Source organism: Lepidochelys kempii, chromosome 5, assembly GCF_965140265.1.
Source record: "Lepidochelys kempii isolate rLepKem1 chromosome 5, rLepKem1.hap2, whole genome shotgun sequence".
NCBI lineage: Eukaryota > Metazoa > Chordata > Testudines > Cheloniidae > Lepidochelys > Lepidochelys kempii.
Window position 1 is genome coordinate 76,266,705 of NC_133260.1, and position 20,912 is coordinate 76,287,616.

Sequence of the window (20,912 nt, forward strand, 5' to 3'; positions counted from 1 at the left end):
CCCTCTGCTAATGAGGTTGATGAAACCTTATCTTGATGGGTATCAATAGGATAAGAGCCAATTTTACTACATGCTAGCAAGTTGCAGGATGGTGATAGAATGTCCCTTTGGCCTAATAAAGGTGAGGGGTTCTACTTGCAAACTCATATGGCACTTTGGGTTGGACTGGGTTGCTGACAATTTTGAATCAGTGTGTACTTACAGATGACGAACATATGAATCTTACTGCTACATGGTCTGCTACAGCCAAAGCAATAAGAGATGCTATTTGCACTTCAGTATTTGAGCTGTACAGCGAGTACACTGTGTGTTAATGGGATTGCATAGCACTTTTGGAGTGTTGTGCATGGTGTATTGAGGCTGTTGCCTTGTATTCAAATGTAGAGTTTAGGCAAGCATTAAAGATTTCCTTTTTATTCAACTGTATTGAAATTTATTGATGCTAAAAGAGTAAGCATATCAGCTGCTGTAACTTGTTGAAAGTATGTGCAAACATAAGACGCACATAATACATGAACAGTATAAAACATTAGTGTATCCATCTCTTTCTGGCACACTGGATTAAGTATAGAATGAAGCTGTTACTGCTAATGCTATAGTGATCCATGCTTAATTGACTGGCTCCCCCAGGAATTGTTCTGTGTATTTCGATAATAGTAATGTGGATTTGACTCTATGGGGCTCCTGATTCTTGTGGTTTCACCTCCATGATGCATGGCCTTGAACAGTCTATGAAACATGTTCCTGTGAAATTCCATGTCTCACTTCTTTATCTCACAGTCACGGCACAGATACTCTGCAGCAGGTTCTTCTCCAGATCCAGCTTTTCTGATAGTCTGGAACGTTTCTTATGAATCTCTCTTATCAAGCTGTCCCTGCTCCTGTCACATTGCCCTCAAATTCAATGTCAGTAAAAGAATCCTGAGAGGTCTCATAGTTGCCAGGCCATTCCTTGACAAGTCTATGACCTTTGCACTTGTTCCTGACAGGCAAAGGACTAAATGTTGATGAGTGCCCTTGAATTCATGCAATTCTGTTCTGTCTTTGCAGCAGCAAGTAAAAAGTAACCATTTTTATCTCAAGAGTTCTATTTCCTTTGTATTTTCATTCTGCCATCAAACATCTCTGAGATCTTTTCTAAAGGAGCTATCGCAAGAGAAGAAATGGTGAGTTAATTTTACCTTCCAATGACCGAAAACATTTTTTGAGGGGAAGGGAGAGATGTCTGGAGCCATTTACTGGAAGACGTAGCAGTTGTGGTGATTATATTGCACACTTTTCAGGCTGCTGCCACCTTACAGGATGATGTGCTGCTTCAGATACCAGAACAGAAGAAAGACCAATAAATTATTCCAGGCTGAGTCGCCAAGGAAATCTTTCTGTGACTTATGATATAGCAGTTAAGTGCCTGGATAGGAATTGCAAATTACAATGGCAACAGAGAGAGGCTTGCATTACCAAGGAATCTTTGAGACCACCTGGCATTTCTAATGAATAAAAAATTATATTTTATTACTCATTAGGAACGGATCAAAATCAGATCAGTATTAAACCAGTTTCTGCACCAAGTAGCCGGGTATTTTAATGTGCAGCTGGTTTGGGATGGCAGTGATTGGCTTTAAACGTAGCTTAATGGCAACTTACATTTTGGCTGGGATATGGCCACAAACACTTTAGCTCTTTTATACAAATACTTTTTCATTTTATTAAAAAAACAAACATTACACGTTCAGGTGCTGTAAGATGAATGCAGGGGCAGGGAGATAAATGAGCTTGATGGCCCTACATGCACCCTCAGCTGAAGCCAAAGCTAGAATAATAGACTAAGAACTCACTCATTATTTTGTAATATCCTTCATTATAACAAAGATGTCCCCATCATCTTATTGATCTGAGATATCAAGTACTCCTCTCCTAGCTTCTGTCCATTCAGTCGGTCCTACTCTCTTATTGCTGGCTGTCCATGGCACTGGGTAGGTCTTGTCTTCGCAGACATCCAAATTCTGAACCTACACTCATCTCAACTCCATGGATGAATCTATGCAGAAATGGGGCGCTTTGCTCTTGTGGGTCCTCAGGATGCAGTCCAGTTCATGGTAAAATTGACTCTTGGGCAGCACCGGAGTTCTTACTCTTATCCCTGACTTTCTAGTAGCTCACCTTGAGACACTATATTCTGCATTGATGTCAAGTCCGTTCAATAGTGTGGTTGGCCTTTGTACAATTCAGAGTGTTTCTTTGCACTGCTCAAGTCATGGGTTTTGCTCATTTTGACTCAAAGCTGCACCTAAATTATCAGGTGTTCGTTCATATGACCACATAGCTGCAGTCTGAAACACAGGCATCTTAGGGCCATTGTTGTTTCAAACACAGGAGATGAGCAAGCTTAGAGAAATTCCAAACAGTGTGTGATTGTGGATCCTGAGCAGAGGACTATGAAGGGAGACCACTTCTAACCAGGGGGTAGATGACAAGATAGTACATAGGAATGGGTGCACGGTGGGGTTATGGGATTATGGGTGGCCTTGGCTGCACATTTTCACTGCATTAACCTTGTGGTAGCAACATACATCAGAAGCTACCTCACAAGCTGGCCTATAGCTCAGAATATAGCGCCTGCTGTGCCACGTGGCACTGAAAGCCCATGGTGGGTATATAAGCACATACCATGTTACGTGGGAGAAAACAGGGTTGAGCATTGAGGTTAGCATGCAGTGAAGACCGGGGGGGGGGGGGGGGGGGGCTAGGACTGTAGTCTTTCACGCATCTGTCAGTCTTGGTGTGTTGCTTTAACCCTGCTGATGTTCTGGTACAGTCTGTTTGTCAAGCAAACCTTGATCAGCTGAAAACAGCTGGTTGGTTTATGTTTGTTAAGACTGATAGTGTAGATTGCAATTTGTTCCAAGGTTGTTCTTAATAGATAATGTGCTGTAAAAAACTGATGTTATATAAAAATATCATCCTTTTCCCGGTAAGATAATTCTAGTCATAGTCTGCACTGGAAACACTAATATTCCTGACAACAGGCAAACCTGAGCAGGGTCTGGATTATCTTGATAAACTTTCAAACATAAATTTTCCATTAAAAGATGATAAAAGCAAATGGAAATCAGGGTAGAATTTGACGGTAGCAGGAGCAGATGGGTTACTGTGTCCAGAGGCTTTCTGGTTGCAGACCCATTTAAACCGTTCTAAGACAGTTGCACAACTAGTCAAAATTCCTCTTTGATAGCATAAAAAAATGACACCCAAAGCACAAAACTGCCTAAAGGCTGAACAAAAGCTGGTATTTTTTCATTGCACTCATGTCTGTAGGACAAAGCAGCAGTCATCTTTTGCAACAAAAAAAAGTACAGTAACATAATTACATGTTGTGTTCCTCTACCCCGGGGTTAGGAAGAAAAATTAAAATAGCTTCTAGGACTGTTAAATGATTTTTAAAAAAGTAATCGAGATTTAAAAAATCATGATTAATCGCAGTTTTAATCACCCTGTTAAACGATAACAGAATACTGTTTGTTTAAATATTTTTGGATGTTTTCTAAAATTTTCAAATATATTGATTTCAGTTACAACACAGAATTCAAAGGGTACAGTGCTCACTTTATATTTTTATTACAAATATTTGTGCTGCAAAAAAGATGAAGGAAATAGTATTTTTCAATTCACCTCATACAGGTATCGTAGTGCAATCTCTTTATTGTGAAAGTGCAATTTACAAATGAAGAATTATTACTTTTTTATATAACTGTACTCAAAAACAAAACAATGTAGGACTTTAGAGCCTACAAGTCCACTCAATCCTACTTCTTCAGACAATCACTAAGACAAACAAGTTTGTTTACATTTACAGGAGATAATGCTGCCCGCTTCTTATTTACAATGTCAACAGAAAGTGAGAACAGGCGTTCCTATGGCATTGTTGTAACCGGGTTGCAAGGTACTTACGTGCCAGATATGCTAAGCATTTGTATGCCCCTTCATGGTTTGACCACCATTCCAGAATACATGCTGTAGTGTTAGTTTTGGATTGTTATGTTTTAGTATAGAAGGAGCTTTGAGAGTGGCAGGAGAGTTTGCTCTGTTCCTTGGGGTCTGATAAGAGTCCCTTTTCGAGGCAGAATTGCTCCCTGGGAATTAAGTCTTGCTGTTGAGCTGTAATTCCGAAAAGAATGGATTGCCTGTATGCTGTTTGACCATCTCCTTTCAGGATTGGTATATGTATAAATAAAGCAAGTTATACTTATAGTATTACCCGACTCTGTCACTGATTTCCCCTCCACTGGGAAGCTGACCTGCAAAGTCCTGTATATTTGCAACTACTCAGCAGAGGGTTGACACTAGTCAAAAGAAGGGGGTATGGGCGGCGCTTGAATTCCCAACTGGGGGAGGCTAGCCCCAAGCCCCGCCCCTTCTGCCCCACCTCTCCCCCCCCCCATGCCAGAGTCCCCCCACCACAGCCTGGAGCGCCCTCAGTGCTAGTGCCCCCAGCCCTGGAGTGCTGGGAGGGAGGGCGGACGTCACCAGCCCCAGCCCTACTTGGGGCCATGGCACAGGAACAGGGGAACTGGCAGGAGGGGATCTGGGGGTGGAGGGTGGGCAGGGCCATGCCTGGCTGTTTGGGGAGGCACAGCCTCCCCCAGCCTATGATACCAGCGACCCATGGAAGGAGGCAACAACGTTTATTTCCTTACCTCTTTCCTTGTAAGTTAATTCCTCCATTCCCCTACTAACTATTTGTTGCTTTCCTGAACTGCTTCCAGTTAATCAAAATCTTTCTGGAAATATGGTGCCCATAATTGAATGTAATAATCTGGGAACATAAATGCATGCTGGCTGCTTTGAGTAAGGTATGGTACCTGAGAGAAATCTGAGGTCTGTCATAGAAAATCTAGGGCAAACAAGTGCATGCATAAGAGAGAGTGTATGAAGCAAGACATGTGGGTGAGAGAAACAGCAGAATTGGTGTCCTACATCGAACAAAGTGGAAAATATTAACTAAGGTTTTATTTTAAAAATCAAAAAAACCTTACCTTGCTCATGGAGATTTGGTAAGATTTCAGTTAGTGGGAAGTAAAAATACGTCTAGCTACATCTGCTGCCACTGGTGTTTCTTACATGATAGCTGTTCACAAATATAAATAATGTTTTCATATGAGGCTTTAGTTTTCTGGTTCAAGTCAATTAACTGCACGAGCCCATTTCAGCAGGTGGTGAGCTGTTCATTGGTAACATGTAAAAATGGAGCTAACTTATCTGATTAGTTACTTATATGGTTCTTATCAAGGTAGTGTCTGAGGTATTTAAATAGAAATATCAATACACAACCTCTCTTTCTTCCTTCCCGTTGTGTAGGACATTGGTTCCCAAACTTGTTCCGCCGCTTGTGCAGGGAAAGCCCTGGCGGGCCGGTTTGTTTACCTGCCGCGTCCGCAGGTTCGGCTGATCGCGGCTCCCAGTGGCCGCGGTTCGCTGCTCCAGGCCAATGGGAGCATCTGGAAGCAGCGCAGGCTGATGGACGTACTGGCCGCTGCTTCCAGCAGCTCCCATTGGCCTGGAGCAGCGAACTGTGGCCACTGGGAGCCGCGATTGGCCGAACCTGCGGACGCGGCAGGTAAACAAACTGGCCCGGCCCGCCAGGGGCTTTCCCTGCACTAGCGGCGGAACAAGTTTGAGAACCACTAGTATAGGAGAAACAGGGTGTGGGTGTGAGAGACAGAGAGAGAAAGAGAAAGATAAGTTTTATATTTAGATTTGAAAGTAAATAGGATTGATCACAGAACTATCTCTTGTGGGAGTAAGCATTGTAATCTAGGTCCGGATAGAAATAAGCATTTTTAGAGGTAAGTATGTTTTTACAACCTACTATCAAAAGGATAGAATCATAGAATATCAGGGCTGGAAGGGACCTCAGGAGGTCATCTAGTCCAACCCCGTACTCAAAGCAGGACCAATCCCCAATTAAATCATCCCAGCCAGAGCTTTGTCAAGCCTGACCGTAAAAACGTCTAAGGAAGGAGATTCTACCATCTCGCTAGGTAACGCATTCCAGTGTTTCACCACCCTCCTAGTGAAAAAGTTTTTCCTAATATCCAATCTAAACCTCCCCCACTGCAACTTGAGACCATTATTCCTTGTCCTGTCATCTTCTACCACTGAGAATAGTCTAGAACCATCCTCTTTGGAACCACCTCTCAGGTAGTTGAAAGCAGCTATCAAATCCCCCCTCATTCTTCTCTTCCGCAGACTAAACAATCCCAGTTCCCTCAGCCTCTCCTCATAAGTCATGTGTTTCAGACCCCTAATCATTTTTGTTGCCCTTCGCTGGACTCTCTCCAATTTATGCACATCCTTCTTGTAGTGTGGGGCCCAAAACTGGACACAGTACTCCAGATGAGGCTTCACCAATGTCGAATAGAGGGGAACGATCACGTCCCTCGATCTGCTGGCTATGCCCCTACTTATACATCCCAAAATGCCATTGGCCTTCTTGGCAACAAGGGCACACTGTTGACTCGTATCCAGCTTCTCGTCCACTGTCACCCCTAGGTCCCTTTCCGCAGAACTGCTGCCTAGCCATTCGGTCCCTAGTCTGTAGCGGTGCATTGGATTCTTCCGTCCTAAGTGCAGGACCCTGCACTTATCCTAGTTGAACCTCATCAGATTTCTTTTGGCCCAATCCTCCAATTTGTCTAGGTCCTTCTGTATCCTATCCCTCCCCTCCAGCGTATCTACCACTCCTCCCAGTTTAGTATCATCCGCAAATTTGCTGAGAGTGCAATCCACACCATCCTCCAGATCATTTATGAAGATATTGAACAAAACCGGCCCCAGGACCGACCCTTGGGGCACTCCACTTGATATCTGCTGCCAACTAGACATGGAGCCATTGATCACTACCCGTTGAGCCCGACAATCTAGCCAACTTCCTACCCACCTTATAGTGCATTCATCCAGCCCATACTTCTTTAACATGCTGACAAGAATACTGTGGGAGACCGTGTCGAAAGCTTTGCTAAAGTCAAGAAACAATACATCCACTGCTTTCCCTTCATCCACAGAACCAGTAATCTCATCATAGAAGGCATTGCTCTTGTCTTGTCTTCTGTTGACAGCCACAGTAAGACAAACACTCAGCCCTGAAGGCAGCAGGACAGTTGACGAAGGACTAGTATACAGTGGCTGAATTCGCTGCTCTTCTCTTGGTGGGCTTGATTCTGTAGATTTTTTTTTTCCATTCATTTGAGCTATATGGGGGGAATGGGGTTAGACACGAGTATCTAATGAGGAAATACTTATGTAAACAGAGGAGTCTTAAGTTGTGCTCTAAGAGGCAAAATGTGAGTGAAACCTGATTTTTTGCAGAAGAGATTTCTGCAGCTGTGTATCCTTCACCAAGAATGCCTCATCTGTAGCTTGGGTAAACTTGGACTCTTGGGTCCCAACAGCTGTTGTTTCCAGCATTCTTGAAATGGTGTGGAGTGAGATGTGTCCCTTTAGTCCATCATCAACCACTGAAGGTTTTTACTCGATGGAGAAACACTATACTATACAGAGGACCACTGTCTACTCTGCACCCCATCTGTCTCCAGCTTCATAACATATTGAGTGATTCTGTAATCAGTGTCTATTAAATGCTGTATAATTCTAAGGGTTATGCCACATAGTTTAGGTCTAAGTCTCCTAAGGGAATTCTCTCCTGCCCCTGAGAGGAAAACCAGTCCAGTAGCCTTTTTTAAAGGTGATATTACAGGGTTTTGAAGTCATGCATTTGAGAGAATTACTCACTGACTTTCAAGATGATCTGTTTTATAAAGATTGTGGGGGTTTTTTCTTCCCGAGGGAAGGATGTGAAACTATAGTGCACCAGCTTTCCATGCAATAACTTGCCATTTGGACACTGGTATAGCTAGTGGAGGGCCTGAAGTGCAGCTTGACATACTAAACTTTTCAAGTAGTAGTGCATCAAGCCACATTCTGAGACTTTCACTGCACAGTAGCAGTGTCCACGTGGAAAGTTAGTGCGCAGCAAGCTGTTGCACTGTAAATTCACACCTGGCTTGCTGCACAGTAACTTAGTTTAGTCTGAAAAGCACCTGTAAAATGGTTTTGTAGTTCTGTTCCTTTGAATCTTAATCATTCCATATCAGACTTATTCAGTTGGCAGTTAAAACTACCGGACTTGTTTCCTCAGCCTGGGATCTGAAAGTCAAGCTGGACTCTTTCTGACTCTCACATCCTCACCAGTGATTGTCTACAAGCCAAATGTTGCCTTCGTTTTATCTTTGCAATTGCATTGTCCAAAAATTGCCCTCTCCTGTTCTTTATAGGTTCTTTACACCACACTCTGTAGTGCCTTACATTTCCTGAAGAAGAACTCTATAAGCTCAAAAGCTTGTCTCTTTCACCAACAGACGTTGGTCCAATAAAAGAGATCTGCCTTCCAGTACTGCATGAAGCAAAACTGTCATGTGTTGTTCCTTCTCTCATCCTCTCCTAATGGGAGGAGCATGTGTACTGGAGTGTCATGGCTTGGTAAGGTTTTAGGGTTTTTTAACATATATGTGCTTGTTAGAGAAGGCCAGGTCAAAGAAATGCAGCTTGCACTTGGAGCCAAAGGTGGTGAGGTGTGTGACAGTCCTCAGTTCTTGGAGTTCATTTCATAGTCTTGGACAGGCCCAAGAAGGTTCTGTGTCCTGCACAGGTGAATTTTATCTTTGTCGATCTTCATTGTGCCAGGGGAGCATAGTTGTTGACCATAGGCTTTATCCTAGAGCTTTAGGTGGTCTTTTAGATATCCTGAGCTAGGGCCATGAAGCACCTTGAAGATAAGGACCAAGTCCTTGAACTTGATTCAGAATTCTATGGGAAACTTACAGAGAGAGTGGAGGGCAGGTTTGATGTGCTTGTGGTTGCCTGTGTTGCAGCTTCCTGTACTAGTTGGAGTTTCCTAAGCACTGAAGGCTTCATGTCCAGGTATATCACAATGTGGATTGCAGTTGAGAGGTAAAGAATTTCCTTTACTGGGTTTGCACAGCTGTTGTTCGGGGAGCGGGCAGAATTTGAAAACATTGGTGGCCCGGCCATTGGGATTTACTGTTTAACTATTCTGCACAAAATGATGCATAAGTCAGAAAAGAATCTAGCTCAGGGTCCTAATGCTGTTTTGGGTCTGTACGGTGGACAGAAATGAAAAGTTGAAAAACTTTTATCACTTACTCAAGTCTCAACTGTGGCCCTGTAAACACAGAAGGCAGATATCCTGAGGAAGGAGATGCTGTTTAAGTTCAGTTTGAGTCAGAGACGGCATTTTTAATAATCTGTCATTTTTTTGTTTTTCTTGAATGCCTTAGAATAGTTCTGAAGGCTTCTAAAACCGCTTTAGAAAAGTGACTTATGCATTTTAGAAATTCAGAGAATTCTACAACTCTGTAAAGTTTATCAACAAGAATTATTCCTCTGGTCTGTGGGGAAGTGGGGACTAGTTGTGTAGAAGTGGGGACTAGGAATTTCTGTTGTGTAAATTTACTCATGGAAAGCCCTTGCATGCCATCTCAAATTATGGGCTGGATGTTCATCCGCCTAGAAATTCTGCCTTTAGTTAAAGGGCCTCAAGGGCTATGGCTATTGATCTTGTCTAACACTTCAGTAATTCCTGCCTCTTCTATAGTCTCTGCATTTTTTAGTGGGTTGTTGATTGCTATCCAGTCATTCCAGACTAGTGCATAGGGAGCAGGGGAGTGCAGAAAGAGTAACTTCTCACTTGAAAATGTGGCTTCTTTAGCCAGTGCTGTGCTGTAGCTTTTTCTCTAGGATGGCCTCTGATATCATTTGGTGAGACTTCTCTTTTTCCCTGCTGTACTGTGCCATCAGTGAAGACCATGGAACGTATCTTAGTTTCCTTAGGGAGCGACTTAGGAGCCCCACTAGCGGAGGCCACTATGGAGTGGTGGTTGTTACAGATAAATAATTATATTTCAGTAACACTTAGAAGCCCCTGCGAAGACACAGGCCCCATTGTGCTAGTCAATATACAAACATGTAGTAAGAGACAGGCTCTGCTCTGAAGATCTTACATTCTAAATAGTTCAGACAGAAAATGTTCTAGATGGGAAACTGAGGCACCGAGATATTAAGTGATTTGGTCACACAAAGTCTGAGGCACAGCCAGGAGTTAAACGTAGATTTCAAGTTCCAGTTCATTAACTATAAGACCATCCTTTCTCCTGAATGTGTTCCCGTAAGTGTGAATGGATGTCATGGAGTATTAGATTTTATGGTGCTCCATGTTTTTGTTCTGAAGGCACACTTTTAAATGGAGACCACCAAGTCAGTGACTTGGGTCTCCAACCTTGGGGGTTTCCTGACTGCAGCTTGAAAGATACTTTATTTAGTCAGCCTTCAGTGACCTGAGCACTTATTGTTTATAGCACCTTTTATCCAAAGCACTTAACATGTGTATGTAAAGCCTCTCAACACCTCTGGGAGGTATTCTGCTCACCCAGAAATTGTCTGTGTCTGAGCTGGGAATGCAAACCTGGATTCTGAGCTCGAGATGTTGCCTCTGCTTTTATACTTAGGTCATAACATTTCTACTAGGTATTGTTCTTTAGCCTATGCACTGTACTAAACATATATATCAAAGAAACTAATAGAAAAATGTTCCTTTGCTCCACAGAGATAAGTTTAAATGTAGTCTATGTCAGCAATAAATATTAGAGTCCTCCCATTAATTACCTTCATTGCTTTTGAACCTACTCTGTATGCTCTGGTCACAACATCTACTGTGTATGAGCAGTCTGGGGATACTGGAAAAGATGTACATTACATTCTATTGTTATGCTGCAGAAAATGTTGGGAGTGGGCCTTTAAATGTTATGATATGTGGATGTATATGGGAGCATGTAGTATAAAGACAAATGGAAATAATAATAGGAAACAAACTCCCCCACGAAAAATCTCAGATGAATTGCTTCTTTGAGGATCTATTCTATAGTACCACATTTTCAACATGGAGGAAGGAAAAAAGTAAAATAATCTGTTATGAAACCTTAGTTTAAACAAACAAGTAAAGCTGTCATTTTTCCTCCTTGAAGTACTTTAAATCTTACTGTCTTCCAGTGTTAACCAGTCCAATTTCAAATATCTTAGAACTAATTCCAAGTAACATGTAGTGGTGAAAAGTGCAATTTAGGTTTTAAAAAAATAGTTTCATTTGGAGCTTGTAGCAAGTTGCCTGAGGCCCCTTCTGCTTGTCAATCACTGTCATAAAATGTTCAAGTTACCACTCAGTGCTGCTTTAAACTTAATGATATTTGCCTCACTTCTGCTCTCTCTCATACACATTCTGCGTGCTGTAACAAGTAAAACTCCACCCTTTCTGAAGACTAAAAGACATGGGGGGTAAAGGGGGGATGGATGGATGGAGTAAAATGTATAAACTGCAACTAACTGCTGGGAAATGAGTTTCTGCAAGGTGCTGCTTCCCAGACAGTTGCTTGTGTGCAGTTCAGAAAGGGGCGGAATCCTTTGCACATAGCTGAGTGCTGATTTGTTGAATTCACAGAATTTTTCCCCTCATAATCCCACCCACCCTTTTTTTGAGAAGTTGACTTGCTGCTTCTCAAAGAGCACGTCAGCTGTAATCTGGCCTCCAGTGAGTTACACTGACACCATGAGCTCAGAAGCTGATGAATCCAAGGAAGGTATGGTTTTAACTTTTTCAAAGGCCTTCATTTAAAAATATAGTGTAGTTAGGGTCTTCTTCAGGGCTGCTTTTGGCAGCCACAACAGAAAATGAATAAGAGTTTCGCTCATTTTAGCGTTGAACCATTCATAAGGGAGGGGGAAAATACTTTGGCAGAATCATCTAAGGACTGCTTTTTAGATTTTACTAGAATCAAAACAACCGCAGTCTTGATTCCAAAGACGTCTGCTTATTTGTGCAAGGGTGACCTAAGAGTACACAAAGTACTGGTAAATGAAAGAAGCAATGTATAGTAAAAGACTTTTGGAATTGGAAATGCTGTATATTTGTAATCAAAGAGGAAGCTGTGTAGGGGAGAAGTGAAAGATCATTATTTTGGGAATGAGCTTGCTTTTGCTGCTGACTTCCTTTACAGTATAAGTGCATACTAGTTTGGGGGGGGGGGGGTGTTTAAACTGAGAGGAGTGTGCCTGGAACTAACGTTGCCAAAGCAAAGGGTTTCATTTACTCCTTGTAGCATGAACGTGTGGAAGAGCTGGAAACATTTCAACAAAAACACAATTATTCACCAGTGTTGATTTTTAGGGGGGTTTGTTTTGTGCAAGTTGCGGAGGAGGATGGTGGAGAGGGGGAGTAATTTCCTGAAACTCGGTATGTATACAAAAGAGCATTTGTACAGAAGGGAGAAAAAGTCAAGACTGGGATAAAAAACTGGCTTTCTCTGAAAAGAATTTGATTTCATGATCTTCATAAGTAGTCTCTGTGGAGACTCCAAACTGAAAGAGCGAAACAGTATGACTCTCACAAACGAGGTTAGCAACAAGGAAACCCAAGTGTTTCCCATTTGGTAACAAAACAATCAGAAAGCTCTTCAGAATATTTCAGAAGGCTCTCCCTCCCCATCCCACCTTTCTCTATCTCACGCCACCACTTGAATGTGTTAAAATTACTGTAGGCCTAGAAAAAAGAAAAGGAGGACTTGTGGCACCTTAGAGACTAACAAATTTATTTGAGCATGAGCTTTCGTGAGCTACAGCTAGACTTATCTTGTACATGATGTGAAAGACAAGGATAGTTAGCTGATCTTCAGAAAAATAGGACTGTATCGAATGAAATTTAATGATACAGACAACAACATAATCTACGTATATAATGACTAAGCATGATCTTTGACATTCTTGTAGTACTCGAAATTCCATACGCTCTCCCTCCCTTTCTCCCCAAATGAACAAATACACTAAAAAGCACACACTTTTTTTCCAATAGAATATTCAAGAAATTATTGTAGAATTGAAATACTTTCCTGTAGCAACTGCTGTGAAAAAAGAGAGAATGTACATTTCTATGGCAACGTGCACATTCCACCCCATTTGTACAATAGGAGAGCAAGTAGCATGCATGCCATGGCATGAAACGTTCTCTGGTTTACACACAGGAAACGTCAGACAGTTTTGTAAAGTGCACTTTATTTCAAAAGTAAATTCATTTTTTTAAGGCAAAGTTCTTATATCCGTCTGATTTAGATTCTTAACGTTCTCTGGGAAGATAACTTTGGTTTTTATGCAGATTGTTTAATTTCTCTGGACATAATGTGAGGTGCTAAGGCCTTCATGGTGGCCAAGGTAAGGGGTTGGTTTCTGAGGAGAAGAGATTACTTTGAGATTTAAAGTACTTCAGTTGCTTTAATTGGTAAGACACTGGATTTTGTTTTGCTTTGACCTGAATAAGTGTTCAATGGAAAACAGAAGCAGTGACAAACTAGAAAGAGCAGGTGTGAGTATCAGTCGGCAGAGATTACTCTTTTTAAATGTATTGATCACTAGAAACTCCACAAATACGTTAGTTTTATATGCTGATCATATTGTACAGAAAAGATATTTGTGCTGCATGAGATTTTTGTGTATGTAATGTCGTGTCTTGATGAGACTACAGTACCACTGTTTTTAGTTGTCATGACCCACAAATAAGGGGAAGGGAGAAAATGACTAGTAAAGGCTAGATTCAGTCAACAAAATTATAAATTGAGTGAATCTGCAGCTACGTTAGACCGCCATATCTGATCCAGTTTAACACTGCCAGGTAGCTCCTTGGCCCCAGGCACAACACTGACGGCATGTCTATGCTGTAGTGCAAGGTGTGACTGTGGCATGTGTAGACTTATCCAAGCTAGCACTGATCTAGGTAGTTTGAATAACAATAGTAGTGAAGCTGCTGCAGCACAGGCTGCACAAGCCCACCCAGGACCCTCGATATGTACAGGAGGGGCTAGCCCATGCTGCTCCAGCTTCACTGCTGTTGTTCAAGCTAGCTAGGTCAAAGCTTGCTTGGGTAGGTCCGCAGGTGCTGCAGTCACACTTCTGATTGCAGTGTAGACTTACCCTAACACTGAAAACATAATCGCAAGCCCAAAGATGCATAATCGTAGAACTGGAAGGGACTTTAAGGGGCACTCAAGGCAGGACGAAGTATTATTTAGACCATCCCTGACTGGTGTTTGTCTAACCTGTTATTAAAAATCTTCAATGACTGAGATTCCACAGTCTCCCTAGGGAATTTATTACTGTGCTTAAACTACCCTGACAGTTAGTAAGTTTTTCCTAATATCCATCCTAAATCTCCCTTGCTGCAATTTAAGCCCATAGCTTCTTATCCTGTCCTCAGTGGTTAGAGAACAATTTTTCACCCTCCTCCTTGTAACAACCTTTTATGTACTTGAAAACTGTTGTCATGTCCCATCCCAGTCTTCTCTTTTCCAGACTAAACAAACCCACTTTTCCAATCTTCCCTCATAAATCATGTTTTCTAGACCTTTTAATCATTTTTGTTGCTCTTCTCTGGACTTTCTCCAATTTTTCCACATCTGTCTTGAATTGTGGTGCCCAGAACTGGACATATTACTTCACTTGAGGCCGAATCAAGGGGCGGCCAAACTTACTGGCCCTCCGAGCCGCATACAACAATCTTCAGAAGTTTGAGAGCCAGAGCACACCAGCTGGGGTTGGCGGCTTCAGCCCCACTCCTGCTGAAACCCTGAGATCCTCCTCCTCACTTGACAGAAGCTCGTACCCCACCACCCCACTGAAAGGCAGAGGTCCTGAGCTCCCCCCGACCCCCACAGTCTGGTAGACGGAAAATGGGGGACGTAGGGGGCATGCGAGCCACAGTTTGACCGTCATCAACGCGGAGTAGAGTGGAAGAATTACTTCTCATGTCTTACTTACAACACTCCTGCTAATACATTCCCAAATGTTTGCTTTTTTTGCAACTGTGTTACACTGTTGACTCTCATTTAGCTTAGCTTGTGATCCACTCTGACCCCCAGATCCTTTCTGCAGTACTCCTTCCTAGGCAGAAATTTCCCATTTGTATTTGTACAACTGATTGTTCCTTCCCAAGTGGAGTTTTTTGCATTCTTTGCATTTGTCATTATTGAATGTTTATTTCAGACCATTTCTCCAGATCATTTTGAATGTTAATCCTTATCCTCCAAAGCACTTGCAACCCCTCCCAGCTTGTTATTGTCCGCAAACTTTATAAGTGTACTCTCTATGCCATTGTCTAAATCCTTGATGATGATATTGAACAGGACCCCACTTGCTATGTCCTTCAAGCTTGACTGTGAATCACTGATAACTACTCTATGGGTAGTTATGCACCCACCTATCAGACTAGCTCCATTTAGGTCAGTGGGTCTCAACCAGGGGTATGCCTCCCCCTGGGGATACGCAGAGGTCTTCCAGGGAGTACATCAGCTCATCTCGATATTTGCCTAGTTTTACAACATGCTACGTAAAAAGCACTAGAAAAGTCAGTATAAACTAAAATTTCATACAGACAATGACTTGTTTATACTGCTCTAGATGCTACAGGCTGAAATGTAAGTACAGTATTCCAATTGATTTGTTTTATAATTGTATGGTAAAAATGAGAAAGTGAGCAATTTTTCAGTAATGGTGTGCTGTGACACTTTTTTTTTGTATTTTTATGGCTCATTTTGTAAGCAAGTAGTTTAAGTGAGGTGTAACTTGCGGGACACAAGACAAATCAGACTCCTGAAAGAGGTAAATGGTCTAGAAAGGTTGAGATTCACTGATCTAGGTTGTATTTCCCTAGTTTGTTTATAACAAGGTCATGAGAGACCGTATTAAACCCTTACTAAAGTCAAGATATACCACATCTACTACTTCCCCCAATCCACAAGCCTTGTTACCCTGTAAAAAAAAAAATATTAGATTGATTTGACATGATTTGTTCTTGACAAAACCATGCTGTTTCTTATCACCTTATCTTCTAGGTGTTTACAAATTAATTGATTAATAATGTATTTATGTATCAGAGTATTTATGGCAGAATTCAAGCATTCAGATTCTGTTGGATAGCTGACCAAGTAAGTTACCGTTTTATTAAAAACGGTGATGAGTGCTTCCTGTGTAAGGGTGACAAATTCAAAATGGAAATAAGATGCAGCTTTTTAACAGTAAGGTAAGTTAACTGTTAATTCTGAGTAGCAAAAATTAATCTAACAAATACATTATTGTCTTTGGGTGTGAGTTTGATCTAATTTGTGCCAGTGTCAATTAGGAGTAAGAGTGAGACTCCCTCCTTCTTGTATATTGTACTAGTTCCAAAGTAAATTGAGGATTTGGATTATGCAGTAAGTGAGCTGTAGCTCACGAAAGGTTATGCTCAAATAAATTTCTTAGTCTCTAAGGTGCCACAAGTCGTCCTTTTCTTTTTGCGGATACCGACTAACATGGCTGCTACTCTAAAAGCAGTAACTCCTGTGTGGCTTTGCAGTTTCTGTCCTTGATCACTGTTTACTATGTGGTCCAGAGGAGAATATTAAAGGGAAACTGAACTTTGTGTTCAATTATGCCAAAACATGCTGTGTTGTTAATGTTGCTAAGTAACAGTTCAACAAATACCTTTGTATTGATCTTTAAGCCCCAATGCCATTACTTTCTGGTGTATATTAATATCATTTCATACATTTTTCCAGTTGTGTATTTACCTTTTTAGAGTCTAACTTTGAAACACCCCCTCCCCCCAACCTCTATATATAGATACCTTTGTACAGGCCAAAACGTACAGCATGGTAGAATTTAAGAAAAGAAATCCTGTAATGTACTATTTCTAGTAGACTCTTGTGTCCTATTTTAGGCACACAGAGCAACCCAAAAAAACTGTAAGTGCTATAAAAATTGCACTGGTTTAGGTTCTGACTTCGTTGCTTGCAGTGACCTGAGGCTAAATGCTTTTAGTGCAGTAAAATTAAAAAGGAGATAACGCAGTATAAGTTGTCACGGTATAAATTATTTTTGCATCTTTCTCTCCTAGGATAAAATATTAATATGTGTAAAACTTTAGAATACAGTAGCTGAGACATTCATTCTACAGGTTTTCTGTTGTATATTTACCAAATACATAATCTTGTTTTCTAATAGAACTTTCAACTCCAGACATAACATGAGATAAACTCTGCTGCCCCTAAAGTACAATGGAATGATATTTGCTATGAAAGATTTTTGAAATGCACAACATCATCCGTTGTTCAGTAGGATGCACAAGTAGAACCATTCAGAACCAGAGTGTCTACTGTATCTTTATTTCAGTCAGTTCTAAGTTCTGCAGTTCATCAGTGTGAAATCTGTGCATTCCTGAAAAACATTGAGAGCTTTGAGTAGCCATGCTAGCATTTTTTAAATGTAAATGAGATTATGGAGGAACGAACTCACATGTTTTATTCCTTTTAGGATTTAGGACATGCAAAATTAGCTGCTGTATGTAGAGATTGTGAGGCCTATAGTACTCCCTATTTTGAGAGGTAAATACTCACCCCCTCTAGTGATTATGGATCATATTTTGACATTTTGCAACTACCTTTTTCCCAGGCAGGCAGATAAGTTCTTGTGAAATAGTCAGGGAGTCCCCCAGCATCCTAATACTGGAGTGGAATGTTCCCTATTTGACCAATGTTGTCAACTGGGAAAGCATTTTTAAGGAACTGCTATTGGGCTCTCACAGTTTGTTCAATCCCAAGCATCCACCAGCAAGGATAATCTAGGGTTTATCTGCAGAAGATTCTTCCTGTTGCTACCTACCATACTGGCCTTTTGTGATGGAACCCTTTACCGCTGGACTCTTCATCAAAGTGGGGAAGGACATTCATAGTATACAAGTGTTGGAGGTAGAAGTTTCCTTAGTATTTGAGCTATTAGGGGTAGACCTGAATGAAGGACAATAATTGCGTTTCCCAGCAACTTTTAAGGTTTCAAAATTTTGTTTTCATTTTTCACTTGAGTGAAAAGAAGACCCTTCTAACATTTCAACAAAAATGGAATTGTGCCAAAATATCCATTTTTTGGAATGACACATGGGCATTTCAAGGTGATTGTGGATGCTGGTGTAGGTAACATGGTGGTTAGGGCACAGGCCTGGGGAGTCAGAAGACCCAGGTTCCAGTCTCTGCTCTTCCTGATTCAGAGCAAAGATTTTCTTCGCAGATTACTCTGAATCATGCAGAGAAGGGACTTGAACCTCGGTTTCCCTAGATCTCTTTCCTAGGCACCAGGCTATAGTTCCCGCCAAAACTTTGAAATCGATAAGTCTCCCTGAAACTTTTTTGCTTCAGCAAAACAGAGTATTTCAGCATGTCTCGTGCCACTGAATATTTTCTAGCCAGTTTTAATTAGGAGTAGGAAAGACCCACTAGCCCCAAATGTGCTCGTGATTTAGGGTACGTCTACGCAGTCAATGTTAAAGTGCTGTCAGCTGTGTAGTCGCGGCTCCAGCATGGGAGAGAGCTCTTGAAGAGCTGTAATAAAACCACCTCCGTAAGGGGAATAGCTACCGGCGCTGTAGCACTATCTACACTGCCACTTTACAGCGCTGAAACTTGCATCGCTCAAGGGTGTGTTTTTTCACCCCCCGGGCAAAGAAAGTTTCAGCGCTGTAAGTGGCAGTGTAGACAAGGCCTCAGACTCTGACTGAAGACTGGTTGTTGCACAGATAACTCTCCCTGCTTCAGACTGCAGAGGAGAAGAATGAGGACATGGTGTGGGTTTTATTACTTGGATATCACTTGCGCCATGCCATATGTTTATATGGTTTTTACACACACAGATTGCTGCAGTCCTGCCCTGAAGATACTACAGTCCAAGCTACATAGGACACACTGAAGGCAAGATGTGGGGCACTAGTTCAAGAAAGGGAAGGTTGTGGAAAGAGAGCTAGAAGATAGGAAAGAAGTGGGTATGAAGGAGATGGGAGCGGTCATTAATAATAATATTCGTACTCCAATAACAGGGGCCCACGGGGAACATGATAGAAGTTGTAAAAGAGAGTGAAAGGAGGAAAGAGTACAGTAATGTGGAAGGTGCCCTGGAAATTGGAGGAAATAAGATGAGAGAACTAGACAAGGCAAAATTATTACCGTCTTGAAGATGAGTTGGAGGAGCATAAATATGATGTGGTAAAATGCCTGAAATCAGTGAAGGTATTTGAGCGGAATGATGTGACTAGAGAACACTGGATGATTCAGGTGGTAGTACTAATTTAACTCCCATAGGCCTTTTTCATCTCTTGGAGATGTTTTCTCCTGAGAATCAAGGCTAGAAAACCACATGAGGCTGGGAATTCGCTCTTCCCCAAGTAGTTCTGCATCTCAGTCCAGAGCAGCAAGGAAAGAATGACTGGTTTTATTTATATTTTTCCTTATCCTGTCTTCTGCCCTGGGATAACTTTTTCCATTAACACACTGGATGTCACAGAGCTAGTATATATGATTTTCCAGGAGCTGGCTAATCTGGAAAGCAAAGGATAATGCTGTGTTGAATCAGAGATCTTAGCCATATACCATTCCTGTGAAATACTACTGAGCCATTTTCATCTACAGAGCTCTTTGAAAGCACCAGTCTTCATGCCACCCCTTATTTAGTTAGGTATGATCCTTGTTACAGTTGGAGCAAATAAGGCAGAGGTCAAGTGAATTGTCTGAGGTCACAGAGAGAGCATTGCAAAGACAGGTGACTGTAGCCTTTGGTTTCTCTAGGTTGACAGAATGATTAGAACTCTAATCAGCAACAAAGTTATAATTATTAGCTTAGATTTACCACTGCATCACTTCAACTTTACATTAGTATAATTTCACAGACTTGAATCAATTTACATTGCTGTAAATGTGGATTAACACAAGGTGAATCAGGCTCAATGATTGTAACTTGCACTAATTGATTCTCTTTCGAATAAAAGTGAAGAATCTTTTATGCCCAGGTTTCAAACTCCAAACAAGAATTAGTGCTGAACAACATGTACATGAAAATGCCGGGGTGTGTGTAAGGCATCTTACCATACATCTTTCAGTCTCATGCATCCTTTCTGCCTATACCATTACATAGTCTGTAATTTGTTGTGATTCTGATATGTTTTGGGATTGAAGATCAAGAGAGTCAAGCAAACTCTCCATCCTCCTTCCACACCATCGTGTTGAAACTTTTTACCTTTAGGCTGTATTATTTTTAACACTTTTAGTATAAACATATTGTTTTAAATCAAAATGCTTTTTAAACAAAAAAAGAGAAACGTGTATAATAAAAGTAGCTTTTTAACTCTGGATGCAAAGGACGTGCTTACAGACTCCTATATTTATGACAGGTTTCAGAGTAACAGCCGTGTTAGTCTGTATTCGCAAAAAGGAAAGGAGTACTTGTGGCACCTTAGAGACAAACCAATTTATTAGAGCATAAGCTTTCGTGAGCTACAGCTCACTTCCTCAGATGCATATCGTGGAAACTGCAGCAGGCTTTATATATACACAGAGAATATGAAACAATACCTCCTCCCACCCCACTGTCCTGCTGGTAATAGCTTATCTAAAGTGATCATCAGGTGGGCCATTTCCAGCACAAATCCAGGTTTTCTCACCCTCCACCCCCCCACACAAATTCACTCTCCTGCTGGTGATAGCCCATCCAAAGTGACAACTCTTTACACAATGTGCATGACAATCAAGTTGGGCTATTTCCTGCACAAATCCAGGTTTTCTCACATCCCCCCCACCCCATACACACACAAACTCACTCTCCTGCTGGTAATAGCTCATCCAAACTGACCACTCTTCAAGTTTAAATCCAAGTTAAACCAGAACATCTGGGGGAGGGGGGGTAGGAAAAAACAAGAGGAAACAGGCTACTCCTTTTCTTTTTGC

The 20,912-nt window shown here is 41.5% G+C and overlaps 1 protein-coding gene and 1 long non-coding RNA gene across 5 annotated transcripts in view; one reads left to right on the forward strand and one right to left on the reverse strand.

Moving 5' to 3' along the window:
* Window positions 1-20,912, forward strand: part of TNFAIP8 (TNF alpha induced protein 8) — a 107,227-nt gene that overhangs the window by 63,040 nt on the left and 23,275 nt on the right. The window contains exon 1 of one of the 4 annotated variants that reach the window (XM_073344796.1): window positions 11,214-11,705. The exons of the other annotated variants lie outside the window; for them this stretch is intronic. Coding sequence (XP_073200897.1) covers window positions 11,675-11,705 — 31 coding nt within the window. The 5' untranslated portion in view covers window positions 11,214-11,674. Of the gene's footprint in view, window positions 1-11,213; window positions 11,706-20,912 lie in introns of those variants that run through there. 4 annotated transcript variants of the gene reach the window in all.
* LOC140911543 (uncharacterized) overlaps window positions 1-20,912 on the reverse strand; it is a 115,720-nt gene that overhangs the window by 34,902 nt on the left and 59,906 nt on the right. The window lies entirely within an intron of this gene.